Source organism: Haliaeetus leucocephalus, unplaced genomic scaffold, assembly GCF_000737465.1.
Source record: "Haliaeetus leucocephalus isolate CR32 unplaced genomic scaffold, Haliaeetus_leucocephalus-4.0 Scaffold556, whole genome shotgun sequence".
NCBI classification, from domain to species: Eukaryota; Metazoa; Chordata; class Aves; order Accipitriformes; family Accipitridae; genus Haliaeetus; species Haliaeetus leucocephalus.
The window spans coordinates 2,703,816-2,717,627 of record NW_010972992.1 but is presented as its reverse complement, the minus strand read 5'-3'; the positions used below and the strand labels follow the sequence as shown (position 1 = coordinate 2,717,627).

The following is a 13,812-nucleotide window of genomic DNA, read 5'->3' as shown; positions in this document are numbered from 1 at the left end:
TGGAAAGAAAAAGGGGGGGGGGGGGGGGGGGAGCAAGGGTCCCCAGCTGTAGGAAGGTGGGAGCGGAGCTCCCCAGCATGAGCTTTCCTGTGCTGGGAGAAGGCAGAGACATGAAGCCAAGGGTACCAAAGGTGCTAATTGCACTATTATTTCCTTTTAAGAGTGCCACAGTAATGATTTTTTGGTATTCCTCAGTCCAGTCTTTATCCCACACGTGCCTCATCAGGAGGATCTCAGAGGCACGTCGTGGTGCAGTTTAAGCCCCCAAAAGAAGTGACAGGTTGGACGTGTGCGTGGAGGTGGGTCCCACTCGTGATGGTGCTATCATCTTCTAGCGGCTTTTGTAATACAGACAGCTCTTGGTGGCTTTGGGGTTGTTTTTTCTGGTGGGTTTTTGGGAGTTTAGGATTTTTTTTTTTAATTTAGAGGGATGACTTGCAAGGCTCCTCTCCTTGCAACACAGTGAGTGCAGGGAGCGTTGGAGGGACAGAGGGTGTTTTGTACCATCCCACTCCCTTAAGAGCAGCACTTCTTCAGGGTGGAAAAGCATGCAAAGTCTTTCCTATAATGAGAAGCAATATTTGTATTCCGATTCCTAAACTGGGTATTATTTCGGTGGGTGGGGTGTATCTGGAGCAGGGAGCCACAGGGCGTTTCTGCAGCGCTGCCAAGGACCGGGTTCAAGGCTGAGCAAAGCACTTAATGTGCAGAAATTGCTCAAGTCCCTTGTCCTATATGGTATTTCTGTAATTCTCCCTGGTTTTACCACACTTCCACCAAAAGCTGTCCCTGTGTTGGTGGTCAGCGACCATCTCTCTCGCTGGCGTGTGGGTCTTGGTTTCATCTCGGGACTGACGAAATGCCCCCATCGCATCCCGTGGTGTCCCCGCTCCCCCAACCTCCCGCTCTGTCCCCTCGCAGCATCGTTGAGCTGGAAGGGGACATGCGGGGAGCCATGCCCTGGGCTCGTGGGAGCGCTGCAGGAATCCGCCTCACTGCTAAAAATAAACTGGTTGTGGTTTATTTATCCTGGAAAGGGAGCAGCAGGTTTTCCTGTGCTGGGCCCTGAGGCTGCGGCAGCGGTTTTGCTCCCAAATCTCCTTTTCCAGGGGCCAAGCTGCCTCTTGGAGGGTGGGTGATGATTAGGAGCCACAGTGGCAATGTGATGGGCGTTTTGGGGGGCTGCTGGGCGCAAGCAGGGGGTGCAGCAATAGGGATGAATTAGGTGTCTGCTCCCAGCCCAGCCCTTGGGGTCATAATTTTGGTACTTTTTCCTTGAAAAATAAAAGAGATGGAGGCAAGGGGGCTGCCGTGCCCCCCACGCTCAAGCCGTTGTCTCTCCTGCAGCCATGAAAGCCGACCGCAAACGCTTGAAGGCAGAGAAGACGGACCTGGTGAGCCAGATGCAGCAGCTGTACGCCACACTGGAGAGCCGCGAGGAGCAGCTCCGCGACTTCATCAGGAACTACGAGCAGCACAGGAAAGTGAGTTGCGGGAGCCCAGCACCATGGTCTCGGGGCACGGGGGGGCTGGCGGCAGCATGACCGCAAAACCCGGTTTGCCATCGGGCAAAAACTCACCAAAGCTCCAGCCGGCCTTTTGCGAGCAGGCAGACTCGCAGCAGGCTAAGGATAAATAGAACCGGAGAAAATTGGGCCACCAAGCCAGACCTGGGAAATTCGATGTAATTTTTGCCAGGTGCACGGCAGGCATCCCTTTTCAGGGGACTGGCCACATCCCGCAGCTCCCTGCTCCTGCCATCCCTGCTGGCACAGGGCTCTTTTGCGGTACCTTTGGGTGTCACCAGTTGGGTGGCCCCGAGGGGGTTGTGGCAGAGGATGGGAGAGGGGTTTGTAGTAGCGCATGGGTTTCCCCTTCCTGATGGGCACCTCGCCTTCCCCGCCAGGAGAGCGAGGATGCAGTGAAAGCCCTGGCAAAAGAGAAGGACCTTCTGGAGCGGGAGAAGTGGGAGCTGCGGCGGCAAGCCAAGGAGGCGACGGACCACGCCAGCGCCCTCCGCTCCCAGCTCGACCTGAAAGACAACCGCATGAAGGAGCTGGAGGCTGAGCTGGCCATGGTGAGCTCGATAACGCAGTGGGCACGACTCGAGGGTCAGCCCTGCACCGCTGCTGCGGGCGCTTGGCTCAGCAGCTTGAGTGCTTGAAACACCCCAGTGAGTTTTGCTGAAGTGAAATATTTATCGCAATATTGCATTTAAGCGTTTGCCACCGTGGCGGCATGCGTGCGTTTGCTGCTGTTGGTGCGTTATTGCGCTGCTGGCAGAAAAAAAAAAAATCCATAGCTAGAAAGGAGCTGGATTATCCTTGGTGCAGGGAGCATTTACTTGCAAAGAGGAGGGTGGGTTTGCTGCAGTGTGTTGCTGCTGGTTCTGCTGCTCCAGGAGATGTTCATATGGTTCCCCCCACCACCAACAACCACCACCACCACCACCACCTCGGTGTCCTTCCCCAGGCCAAGCAGTCCCTCGCCACCCTGACCAAGGACGTCCCCAAGCGTCACTCCTTGGCCATGCCGGGCGAGACGGTGCTGAACGGCAACCAGGAGTGGGTGATGCAGGCCGACCTCCCGCTGACGGCCGCCATCCGGCAGAGCCAGCAGACCCTCTACCACTCGCACCCCCAGCACTCGGCGGACCGGCAAGGTGAGCCCCCCTGGGCGGGTCAGGGCGCGGGGCCAAACCTATTTTGGGGAGCTGCCTTATTCCCCGATAGAAGTGAAAAAACAGGCCAAACACCCCCAAAAGAGGTTTTTTGGAAGTATATCGGAGGCTTTGCCTGGGGTCAGATTTGCCAGCATGATGTTAACTCCCTGATTGCCCCCCCTTGCCTTCCAGCGGTCAGAGTGAGTCCCTGTCATTCCCGGCAGCCATCCATCATCTCCGACGCTTCCGCGGCCGAGGGCGACCGGTCGTCCACGCCGAGCGACATCAACTCGCCCCGGCATCGAACGCACTCGCTCTGCAACGTAAGGCACTACGTGATGTGGGGGTGCTACATGGGGGCTTGCTTCCCTGCTGCGTGGGTCTTGCTGGGGAGACGGGCTCTGGGGATGCTGCGGGTCCTCTGCTTCCCAAAATGCTGTTGGTTTTGGGGTGGGGTACGGGTCGGAGGTTTGCTGACCCTAGAGAGTTGCTTTCCTGGGGGTTTATCCCAGCCCCACAGCAATTTGGCTGCCGGAACAAGCTGGTTTTTGTTGTGGGGGTGGGGGGTCCCTGGCTGTGTTGGGGTTGATTCAATGGGATCTGTCTCCTTCTGCCACAGGGGGACAGTCCTGGACCGGTACAGAAGAACTTGCACAACCCAATTGTACAGGTAGGGCACAAAGCCCTCTTTAAATCCTGCTCATGAGACCCAGTCCCGTGCTAGCCAGTACTCGGGGTGGGGGGGCTCAGAGGCACCTATTTGGGTTTTTAAGAAAAAGAACAGAAGTTGTCCTGAACTGTAAGTCTGGCATGTGTCAGATTTCTGTGATTTGCCCCAAAATCCAGGTACTGCCGTAGGCCGTTGCTGTGCTCAGGGCCCGTCACAATCTCGATTTCTGTAAGGCACAGCCTACATCAGGTTATTCTTCTGTATTTGACCCTGAAACATTGGGGTATTTTTGCAAGCCATGGACAGACCCTTGCCTCTGACCATAGGTTCCTGGAGCTGAACTCCTGAACCAGTTGAATTAAGAAGCCAAGATCGCAGAAATGTGGGGAGGGGGCCCAATTTCACTGCCAATTCCACCACGCGTATTTCAGGAATTTTTTTTTATTTTTTTTTTTTTGGTCCAGGACCTTAACACTGCTTTTGACCTGGACCCTGTGGTCTGTCATCCCTGATGCAAGGCATTTGGTGGGGGGGGGGGGGGGGAAATTAAACGCTCGGTGGCCAAACCCGTGTCCTCTCTCCCCACCCCTGCAGTCTCTAGAGGACCTGGAAGACCAAAAACGGAAAAAGAAGAAAGAGAAGATGGGCTTTGGCTCCATCTCCAGGGTGTTCGCCCGGGGGAAGCAGCGCAAGTCCCTCGACCCTGGCCTCTTCGACGGTACGGCCCCTGACTACTACATCGAGGAGGATGCGGACTGGTGACCCCCCCGCGCCGGGTGAGCACCGGGAACCTCTCCCCGGCCTCGCCGTCGCCGATGTACATACCCCCAGCCCAACCCCGCCTGTGGACGTGTTACCTGTTGTCTTGGGAGCGATGCAGCTGTGTCGTAACTTCAGTTTTTTCCCTTTTTTTGTGTTAGTTTGGGGTTTTTTTCCATACCGGTGACTCCTTTGTTGTCTCTTCAGTTTGTCCGTTTGGGTTGGGTTTTTTTGTTGGTTGGGTGGGTTTTTTTGGTTGTTTTTTCCTTCTTCTTTTGACGAAACTTGAAACTTGAAGGACTGCTGTGTCTCTGTAAATACCAGAAATATTGTGCACTTTGTGCTTGTGACGTCTCTTGTCCGAAACCCGCTGTTTTCTGGAGCCCAGCCCGCGGGATGTCCTCGCTCGGGGACGAAGGACCTGCCCAGCTGAGGGACCTTAGAGAGAAAACACACACACACAGAGGAAAAAAAAAAAAAAAAAATCTCATTTGCTGTGACGTCTTCCTGGCCGAACCCCACGGAGGCGACACGGGCTGGTTGTAACGCCTGCCAGTCTGGAAATAAGTGTTTTAACGTTCCTTTTTAGTTGTTTTAATTTATTTGCACAAACCCAGAGGAGCTATTCTAACTAAATTATTGCAGAAGTTTGGGGATTTTTATATTTTTCCACGTCGGTTGGGATGGGGTGGGGAGGAAGAAGGGTGTGTTTGTACTGTACTGTCCTGGGAAGCTGCTGCCGGTGGCGGGGGGGCCGGAGCTGTGGACCCCCACCCTGGGCTCCCTCGGCCCCACGGCTGCAGATGCCCCAGGAGCACTTAACGCCTTGGAAAACGCAAACCTAAAAATACATGCCGGGAAATCGGATGGGGCGGAGTGGCGGGGGGGAAGCTGGTGGGAGCTTCGCCCGCCGTTTTTCCCTACATTTGGGGGGCTCGCCCTTTGCTTCGAGTAAAGTTTGGGGAGATCCGGCATGAGCTGGGAGGAGGGGAAAGGCGATATCCCGAGATATCCCCGTATCCCGAGACGTCGCCCGGCCGGGGCTGGCCACCCCGCTCCCATTCGGGGTGTTGTTGCTGTCGGGGGCCGGGGAAATCGGTACGAGTCCCCACTGGGGGAGGTTTTTCCGGCGCCGGGGTGATTTTTAAGTGCAGGTGCAGCTTGTGCTTCCAAATCCCCTGGAAATGCCCCAAAACCACCCCCCTGGCGCGGCAACCGCTCCCCTTCTCCACTAACACGCACCGCGCTCTGCTTATGCCAAGATAAGTACCTTATGCTTTAATGCTTACGATATAATTTTAAGCTCTTAAAAAAAATGTATTAAGATTTATTTAATGATGCTATCATAGTGTATTATTTTTCTTAATTCCGATACGCACGCCCTGATTGAAAAAGGGGTATTTTGTCTTAAATCACCGAACTAAACCGCCGATGCCCTCGCGCTGTGTAATTCCTGCTAATGGGATGATGCGGAGAAGCCATGGGGGGGGCGAGCAGAGGGTCTGGCCCCCCCAGGCTCTGCCGAGGGGAGGGCCTGGGGTGGCAGGGCAGGGTTTGCCCCGTGGCATCTTTCTCTGCAGAGAAGCATTTTTATATGTTTTGTTGGTTTGGGGGGGTGGGGTGGGGTTGGTTTTTTTTGTCCTCCTTGCATTTTTATAATTTAAACTATAAACCACCGGAACAGATGAGCAATCTCCTTGTTATCGAGTAGTTTCCTTTGCATTTCAGCTTTTTTGTAAATTAGGAAATAATTCTAAAAATTACTAAGAGGATGATTTATTTAAAAGAGAACTTCGATAAATAGCATATGAATTATGGGTAACATTAGATTTAACTTTTCCCCATGTGAGTGGGGGAGAATCCTTGAAGGCATGGATGCAAATATAAAATTATAAAAGATCTAAATAAAGCTTATTTTAAAGTACGGATGAACTCCACGTCATTTAATTGCTTGTCAGATGGAGATCCTGGGCTGGCGCCGGAGGCAGCATGCGGGGCATCTCCGTCGTGGCACCGGGCCCAAGCCACGAGGGTGTTGGGCAGGGTGGATGTACCCCTGCCCTGGCTGCCGTGTGAATTGGGGGGTCCCTGGGGTGATGGGGGATGCAGGTGGGATGCAGGAGGCGGCTGCATCTCTGGACCAGCTCTTTCCCAGGACCGGCTGCCGGCCGAGCGCTTGCACCTGGATGCGGCGATGCTGGCGAGAGGCTGGGGCTGTCAGTGCATCTGTATAAAACGGGGATTTAAGGTTTTAAGGTAAGTAAAGATTTGGGAATGTGGTGGAACAGCCAGGAGATGTCCCCATCGGATACGGAAGGTGTAATGCTGAGGGCCAGGAAAAGCAGGTGGGACAGAGAAATGAGGTTTTGTGCTCGTAACGCTCGTTAGTGGATAAATTATTGCTACTAATTTACGCATGGATAAATTATTAATTTGCAGATGGCGTTGGTCACTTTGTAGGGTCGTGCCAGCGCTTCCAGCGGGGCCCGTCAGTGTTTTGGGGTTGATGGCTGGAGTGAAGCGGAGGACGGCCGTGTCGGAGGCGAGGGCTGCGGGTGCAGCGGAGCTGGGTGGCTGGTGCTGCGGTTGATGGTGGTGGTGTGCCCGGGGAGGCCGTACGGGGGGTCAGGGTGTCCTGCGGGGAAGGTGTCCCCCGGACCCACGCTCCACAGTCGGAGCCGCTCAAGGTACTCTAGCTACAATTGAGCGGGGCAGGGGGGAAGACCATTTTGGATAAGACCTGCAATGATTTGGTGTTTTTTAAAACTAATGAGGGTATAGATGAAGAGATGTACCTTTTTTTTTTTTTTTTTTTTTTTTTTAACAGAAGCATCCTTCTGGGTTTGAGAGCAGCTGCAGAGCAGGTAAGAGCCACCACAGTCTGAAATGGGGAGAATGAGAAAAAAAAAAAAAAAGGAAAAAAATAACCAGAAGTCAGCTGGCTATCCAGCTCTGTCACCTGAAGCTGTAATACGGTATTAATGGGAATTAAACATTGCATTAAAGTGTGACTGTTGAGAGCGGCAGAGGTGAGCCGGGCGCAGACTGTGGCAGGGTTTGCCGCACTTGGAGCGGTTCCCTGCAAATATTTGGTTTTGTCCTTCGCTTGCAGTGTGCAAGGGACGGGGCGCGGGTGCTCGCCCACCCCACCCATCGTTTTAAAAGCTCCGGGTGCCCGTCGGCAGCTGGGAACGTGGCAGAGCTGTGGGTGCAACACAGGTCCCGGTGTCGTTTCTGCTGTTGTCCGGTTGTAGCAGACGCCTGTCCCTGCGCCGTGGGGACCGTGCCGGGTGTCCTGGGCCATCGCCTGGCCCTAGAGAGGGGGAAAATGGGTCTCATTGTCTGCGCCAGAGCCGGTTGTGGCCGAGGCGAGCAGAGGGAGCTTGTTCCCTGCAATCCGTGGGTGATGTCCTGAGCCGAGGGATGTCTCCTTGGTGGCTTCATCCCCCCCTCAACCTGCATTTCTTTGACCGTGGAGGGCAGGCACGCCAGGGCTGCAGCAGCCTGTCCCTGCTGCATGGCTGCTGCATGGCTGCTGCATGGCTGCTGCATCCCCCTTGCACATCGGCTTCGTCCCCGCTGCGGCACGCTGCGATGCTGCCATCGTGTGAGCGGTCCCCGAGCCGCATCCATCCAGCTGCAGCCGCCACGGGGAACGCAGGGGACGCGGCAGCCGCCTCGGTGACCCTCGTGCCCGCCGTGAATCCCCGCGCCCACGTCCCGTCCCTGCTGCCGCGTGGCCCGAGGTTTGCGCGGCCAGTTGACTTCTGATGCCCAAAGTCAACGAACCACCCCCCTGCAGCACTCCTGGCTGAAAACAAGACTCATATGTGCCTCAGAGACGCAGAAAGCAGCCCAACAAATGCAACGCGAGGTAGTTTTTTAGGCCCATGGCGTGTTTTATTTTGGGTCCGACTCGCGGCGTCGGTGCACTTTGCACCGACGTTGTTGTGCAGATGGGAGTCGCAAGCGCGTTTCTGCGGCGAGGACTTTAGACCGAGAAAGGAAAATATCGCATCTCCGTGGCGGGGCACGAGGTGTTGTGCCGGGACGGCCGGGGTACCCTGCAGAGGCGGGGGGGCACGCAGGGACTGCTGCACGCCTTCACCGGCACGTAAGCAAACGGTGCTCGTCCCGGCTTTGGTTTTGGGTGACGTTACAACCAAAGCCGTGTTTCCCCATCGCGCTGCAGCCGTGCACCAATAACCTATAGATGGGGAGTGGGTCTCAGAGGTTGTAGAGGGAAGCAGGGCTGAGTCCTGGGGAGGTTTCTGGCTCCGGCGCCGACTCACCCCATCGCTTTAGGCACGCGATCTCACCTCCCTGGACTGTATTTTTTGCGTTAAAGAGCTAAACCTGTATACACTAAATAGCCGAATAAATCATCGGGATGGGTGGTGGGTTTTGAGACATGGTAGGTCACAGACTGTGGGTGATGGGGGCCATGAATGGTGGCATCTCCCCCAGTGCTGGTGTCAAGGGCTGCCATGGAGGCTGCTGGTTTATTGCTCGGGATCGCTGAAAATTTGGAAACATCCCTGTCGTTTATACACCCATTTTCAGCGTTTCCCTTGAATGTGTCTCACTTTTGCTGCTTTGTGTGTACGAAGCCAATGTTGGAAACGCCTTTCTGAGTCCTCGCCTGCGAAGCCTGGGGGATGTGGCAGTGCCCGAAAGCATCCCTCGCTGCTGGCATCCCGTGGGGCCTTGGGGACATCCCGCTCTGCTGAGCGAGTGTTGTCCCTGCAACTGTCCCCCACTTCAGCCCCGGTCCTCGGCTTCCCGCTGCCCCAACCTGATGCAGCCACAAGCACTGGCAGCGGCTCAGACTGATTCGCTCCGCTCCATCCGACCGGGATACTGGAGCTGCTGTCGGTCCCCGTATCCAGGTAATAAGATTTCCTTGGAGTTTTATCACCGCTGGCGAGTGATTTCCCAGTATTTTCCCATTCTCGGCACAAGCCATCGCTCGCCATCTGTTCCTAATTCTGCAAAGCTATGTTCAACCTCTGCTCAGCTCTTTTAAATATCTAGCCGCACGACACCACCATAGCTCTCCTCTTCCAGCCCTGTTATCCTCAATCCTGGATCTCATATTCCCAAGCCCTCCCTTGTCCCGATCAAGCCACTCGCTTCCCGATGGTGCAACCCAGGACACGGAAACCCCAAGGAAAATGAAGGATTTCTTCAACCCTCGCTATCACGTCACACTGGCAGCGATGGGGGGGGTTCTCCTGCCCAGCCAAGCTGCGCTTCGGCAAGGCACGGCTAAGCCAGAGCATCACCGGTGAGATGCAGCAGCCCCCAAACCGGCGCCAGGAGGAAGCTGCAGGTTACTTATTATTAATAACAGCAGCTTTACTTATGCAGTTTTCCAGGTTGCAGACGTGCGTGTGCTTGAAATGGCAGACGGCGATGTGGCGCGGCGGTTAGACTGGTTGTACCGGAACTGCCGTCCTCTACACCACGTCCCGGCAGCCCCCGGGGACACCCGCTGCCCACACCGCCTCGGCAGCGCAGTCCCGGTGTGAAGGGCAGCGCAGGCTCCTCGCCTCGCCGGGGAGATGCCGGCAGGTCGCATCCTGCCACCGAGGATTGTGCCAAGCAGGAGCGTGCGGAAAAGCCTCCCGGGCTGCTGCTTTTCCTCGGTTTTTCCGCTTGCATGGCAGGTTCCCAGCTTGCAGCCTTGGCAGGGGCTCTCTAAATCGGGGTATGGATACCAAAGCATGAGGGAGAGAGATACCAGTTATAGACCAGTGCGTGTGGGCTGAGAACTGGGATTTGAGGGAGTCCATCCTGGAGCAGGCTGGGATGGACTTTCATCCCAGGGGCAAAGCCAGGCCTCTGCCGTGCTCCATGTCCCCACGGGAAGTGTTGGGAAAACCAGCCCAGGCTGGAGCGAGGGACCAGGAATTCGGAACCAGACTCCGGCTGGGAGCGGGCAGCCGCAGCACGGCCGCCGAAGCCGGTTTGCCGGTGCAGATGGCTGCGGCATGGCTGCTCCCCCAGGCAGATGGTGTGCCTGGCAAATATTGCACTCGTGTTTCCCCACGCGCCGGCAGCTGCGGCGAGCGAGGAGCCGGGCGCTTCGGTTGGCGGTGCTGGGGAAGGGGCTGGATGCAGCTCCCAAGGGCAGGTTGGCGTGCCGCACGTCGGGGGCTTTTGCTGCCGCTCTGGTTAATGGGGCAGCGGTTAATTAGCGCAGCCAGGGAAGGATCATTTAATTGGTGCTCAGGCTGCCCCAGGATCCCCTATTTTGTTTTCCTGGGCTGGTTGCTGGTGTAGCTTTGCGGGCCGTGGGCAGAAATTCACCTTCCCTGCTGCCAGCTGCTGGTGATCTGCCTCTCCTGGGGGGGTGCAAGTGCCCGGGACAAGACTGTCCCCCAGCCCGGCGAGGGGGAAATCAAACCTCCCCCCTCCTAAAAGGCTGTGCTGTCAAGGGAAGGGGCAGCTCGGGGACTGTAGGAGCAGGGAGACGGAGGGAGTAGAAACCTGAGCATCCTCCCCAGCCCCAGATGCGTTATACTTCTGGTGCTAATTAACTGTAAAGAATAATTCTCTGTTTTCATAGATATTGCAGTCTGGTGGTTCTGATGATTTGACTCAAACGGTTGGGCTTTTCCTCTCTCGGGACAAGCCATCCGGCTGCAGGTATCTGGGGATGGCGTGTCACCCGGAGCAGTGGTTTTGGCGCTGTTGGAAAGATTTGGAGGAATCCTGGCATGCAGCTGGGCATTGCAGTGGCGATCTTAACGTACGTGTTGAGCACCTTCCTTTGAGCAGAAAAAATCAGGGGAAAACTGCCGGTGAGCAATTTCTACCACTAACGTAGGGTAACATGAGTCCCTGGCATCTCTGCAAGTACCAGAGCATCAAATGCCTCTCTGAAAGGCCCTTTTGTTGCCTGCTGATGCCTCCCGTTGGGGTTCCTGTTTCTCCTTGGTGTTCTGTACAAGTAAAGGCTTTATGCCACATATTTGGCTGGAGAAACACCCCAGAGAGGTACCAGCCCGCCGCAAATTGGGCAGCAAGTGTTTGCAAGGGGAGGATTTGAGCTGCCCGTAGATAAATACCCACACCAGGACAGCTGCTCTAGCTGGGAAGGCAAATGACGCTAGGGTATGGATGTAAATGCATTAGCCCGCAGCAAAGGGCACGGCGGAGAAGGCAGGCCCATTAGCAGCCATCCAGGCTCTGCCCTTTGAGGGATGTGAGCGAGGCCCCTTAATTTAAGGATGGGCAAACCAGTCTGAGTCAGCATCGCGAGGGGAGAGGAGAAAGAAATCTGCTCCAAAGGCAAGAACTGAGCGAAGGAAGAGCTGAAATGGCTCGAGCGTGCCAACGCGGACATGTGCAGCCCCCTCCGGCTCACCTGGCCCCGCTGCTACAGAAAAGGCGGTTTCTGGCCGATACTCAGCTCTGCGGAGCGGGACAGTGGGAACACGAGGAGCCGCTTTATGAATGTCCCCTCTGTGCTCGTGGTCTCTAGGGCCCCTCTGCGGGGGGGGGTGACCTGGCTCCGGCTCGGGCTGGGCTCTCCCCGCGCAGGATCAGTGACAGTCACCGCGTAAAGTGCATTTTCCCCCCCGCTTTCTCGCAGCTAACCTGCAGAGAAAACAATTCCCTGCTATAGCTACCCACTGCCAGAGCTGCTGGAGACGACGACAGGTTTGTGTTTGATACAGGAAGGTGCTGCGAGGAGGGGAAGGAGCAGGGGCAATTTGCTTCAGCAGGGTGGCAAAGCCTGAAAATGCATTAAATAATCCGTACAAGGGAAAAAAAAAAACCATACGCAGATATATTTAATAATTTTTTTTTTTATAGTACGGCTCTCGAAATTGGCCTTTGATTAGAGAAGGAAGGTATCGTGAGTGGGAAAGGGCAGCGCTGCTGTGCACTGGGAGGAGGAGCCGGCGCAGGTGAGTCAGTGGAAAATACCACGGGCACCGTGCGGGATTGTGCTGGTATGGAGAGATGCAGGGAAATGGGGGGTTCCACCTGGCATCCTGAGCACCGGTGCCCCGGAGGCAGGGCTGCGGCACGCTGATTCACAAGAGGGGACGTGACAAGCTACGTTGGGTTCGTGATGGCTTTTCCCTTCGCAAGGACTTGCAGGGCTTAAGGGACAGAAAAACTACAGTGGCTGGTCCAGCAAGTGTAGCAATACTGCTTTTTCACTCGTGGTTGGGAAAAACCCACCCTGAGTGTCATGTCCAACAGAATTTCAGTCCTTGGGGGTGTTTAGTATTAAGGCTGGGTGGGAGAAAGGCCTGGACAAACACATCCCGGTTGCTGCTGGGATGGCAGCCGGGGAGAGGTGTCGTGGGACACGGCATTAATTGCGATGGGGTTTGCCAAAACCAATGCCCAGGGTCTAGCTGCCCCCACTGTGCCACTGCTTGGGGAGCATGCTCCCAACTTTGTAATTATTGTATGTATATTGCGACTAAACAATCTTTCCGTGCATCTTCATAGATACGCACAGCAACGTGCAGAGGTTTCCCACTTCCACACCTCGAAGCAGCCCATGGCCCCGTGCGTAACTGCAGCTGTTAATTGCTCGTTAGTAACCTCCTACCAAATTGGGGGCAGGAGCCCGGTGGGTCGGTTCAGCCTGGAAACCACGGGACCGTCTGGCTACGAGGCCAAGGCACGTGGCCAGCAGCCTGGCTGAGGGCCATACCCGGGAACGGCTCTTCCCGGTGAGCGGATGGTTAACTGGGAGCGTTTACAGAGGGCAGCAGGGTGGTAAAAGCGCTTTCCAGGGCTTGTTGTGAACACAAGCCTGGCTTTGTGGGGATGTTGGCTTTGCCCTGTTGAACGGAGCGATGAGCCCGAGCGGTTGTGGTTCCTCAAAACGGGGCTTTCTGCAAACAGTGCTCGGAACTGCTCGTTTGAGGAAAGGCTCTGCTCATCGCTACGAGCCGTTTTTCCCTCGCAAGCTGGTTTTTAAACTAGAGATGGGGGCTGTGATGCTTGGGGCGCTGTGCGGACCCTGCTTGGAGTAGGTGTGACACAACCCGCAGCCCCAGCCTGGTCCCTATTCCGCCTGGGACCAAGCGTGGGAAAACATATGATTTTTATCTATTGCGCGGTGGACTGTAGGAACTGCAGGAAAGAGGTGCTGCAGGACCAGCCTCCGGGGTGCAGGGACCCCCGGGAAGCTGGCAGGCTGGCGTCCGTCCCCTTCACGCTTGGGCGCACAACTAGGGTGGGAAAAGGAACAGATTTTACTTGGTTGCCACCATAGCACATCCCTTTCCTGACTGAGCTCGTTCTTGCTGGCAGCGCAGACCTTCTGGAGAAGGGGAACCAAACTCAGCCTGTGCAGTTCCCCCCTAACCCCAACCCGCCCAGGCTTTCTGAGAACTCTTAGAAAATACCAAAAGAAACCACAGCTCCGGAATAGGGCTGGAAGAGAGCGTGTCAGTGATGGTCAGGATCAGCCCAGCCAGGCTTAACACGATGTCAGGAGCTTCCAGGAGAGCAAATCCCCCTCTGCCTCCCCTCGGGTGGCTGTGTGCTCTGTTAATTGCCCTCAGCCGGGGCAGGTGTGAAGTGCTCGCCGAGGGGAAGGAGACCCTGCCTGCACCCCGGAGCCTTGCCTCCCTGCCCTCCCGGGGGTTCTCGGCCGTTTTGAGGCGTCTCCTTGCTCCTGCCCCTCTCCACCCTCCCGGTTTCCAGCGGCGGACCCCGCTGCGGGTGGGTGGGCCGGAGCCGA

General features: G+C 56.0%; 1 protein-coding gene across 1 annotated transcript in view; it reads left to right on the top strand.

The window, feature by feature from the left end:
• The window catches only part of KAZN (kazrin, periplakin interacting protein), an 11,225-nt gene extending 7,122 nt beyond the window's left edge, over positions 1-4,103 (top strand). Inside the window, exons 2-7 of the mRNA XM_010577288.1 lie at positions 1,348-1,484; positions 1,907-2,077; positions 2,473-2,662; positions 2,855-2,985; positions 3,282-3,332; positions 3,927-4,103. Coding sequence (XP_010575590.1) covers positions 1,348-1,484; positions 1,907-2,077; positions 2,473-2,662; positions 2,855-2,985; positions 3,282-3,332; positions 3,927-4,094 — 848 coding nt within the window. The 3' untranslated portion in view covers positions 4,095-4,103. The remainder of the gene's footprint in view (positions 1-1,347; positions 1,485-1,906; positions 2,078-2,472; positions 2,663-2,854; positions 2,986-3,281; positions 3,333-3,926) is intronic.
• The last annotated feature ends 9,709 nt before the right edge of the window (positions 4,104-13,812 follow it).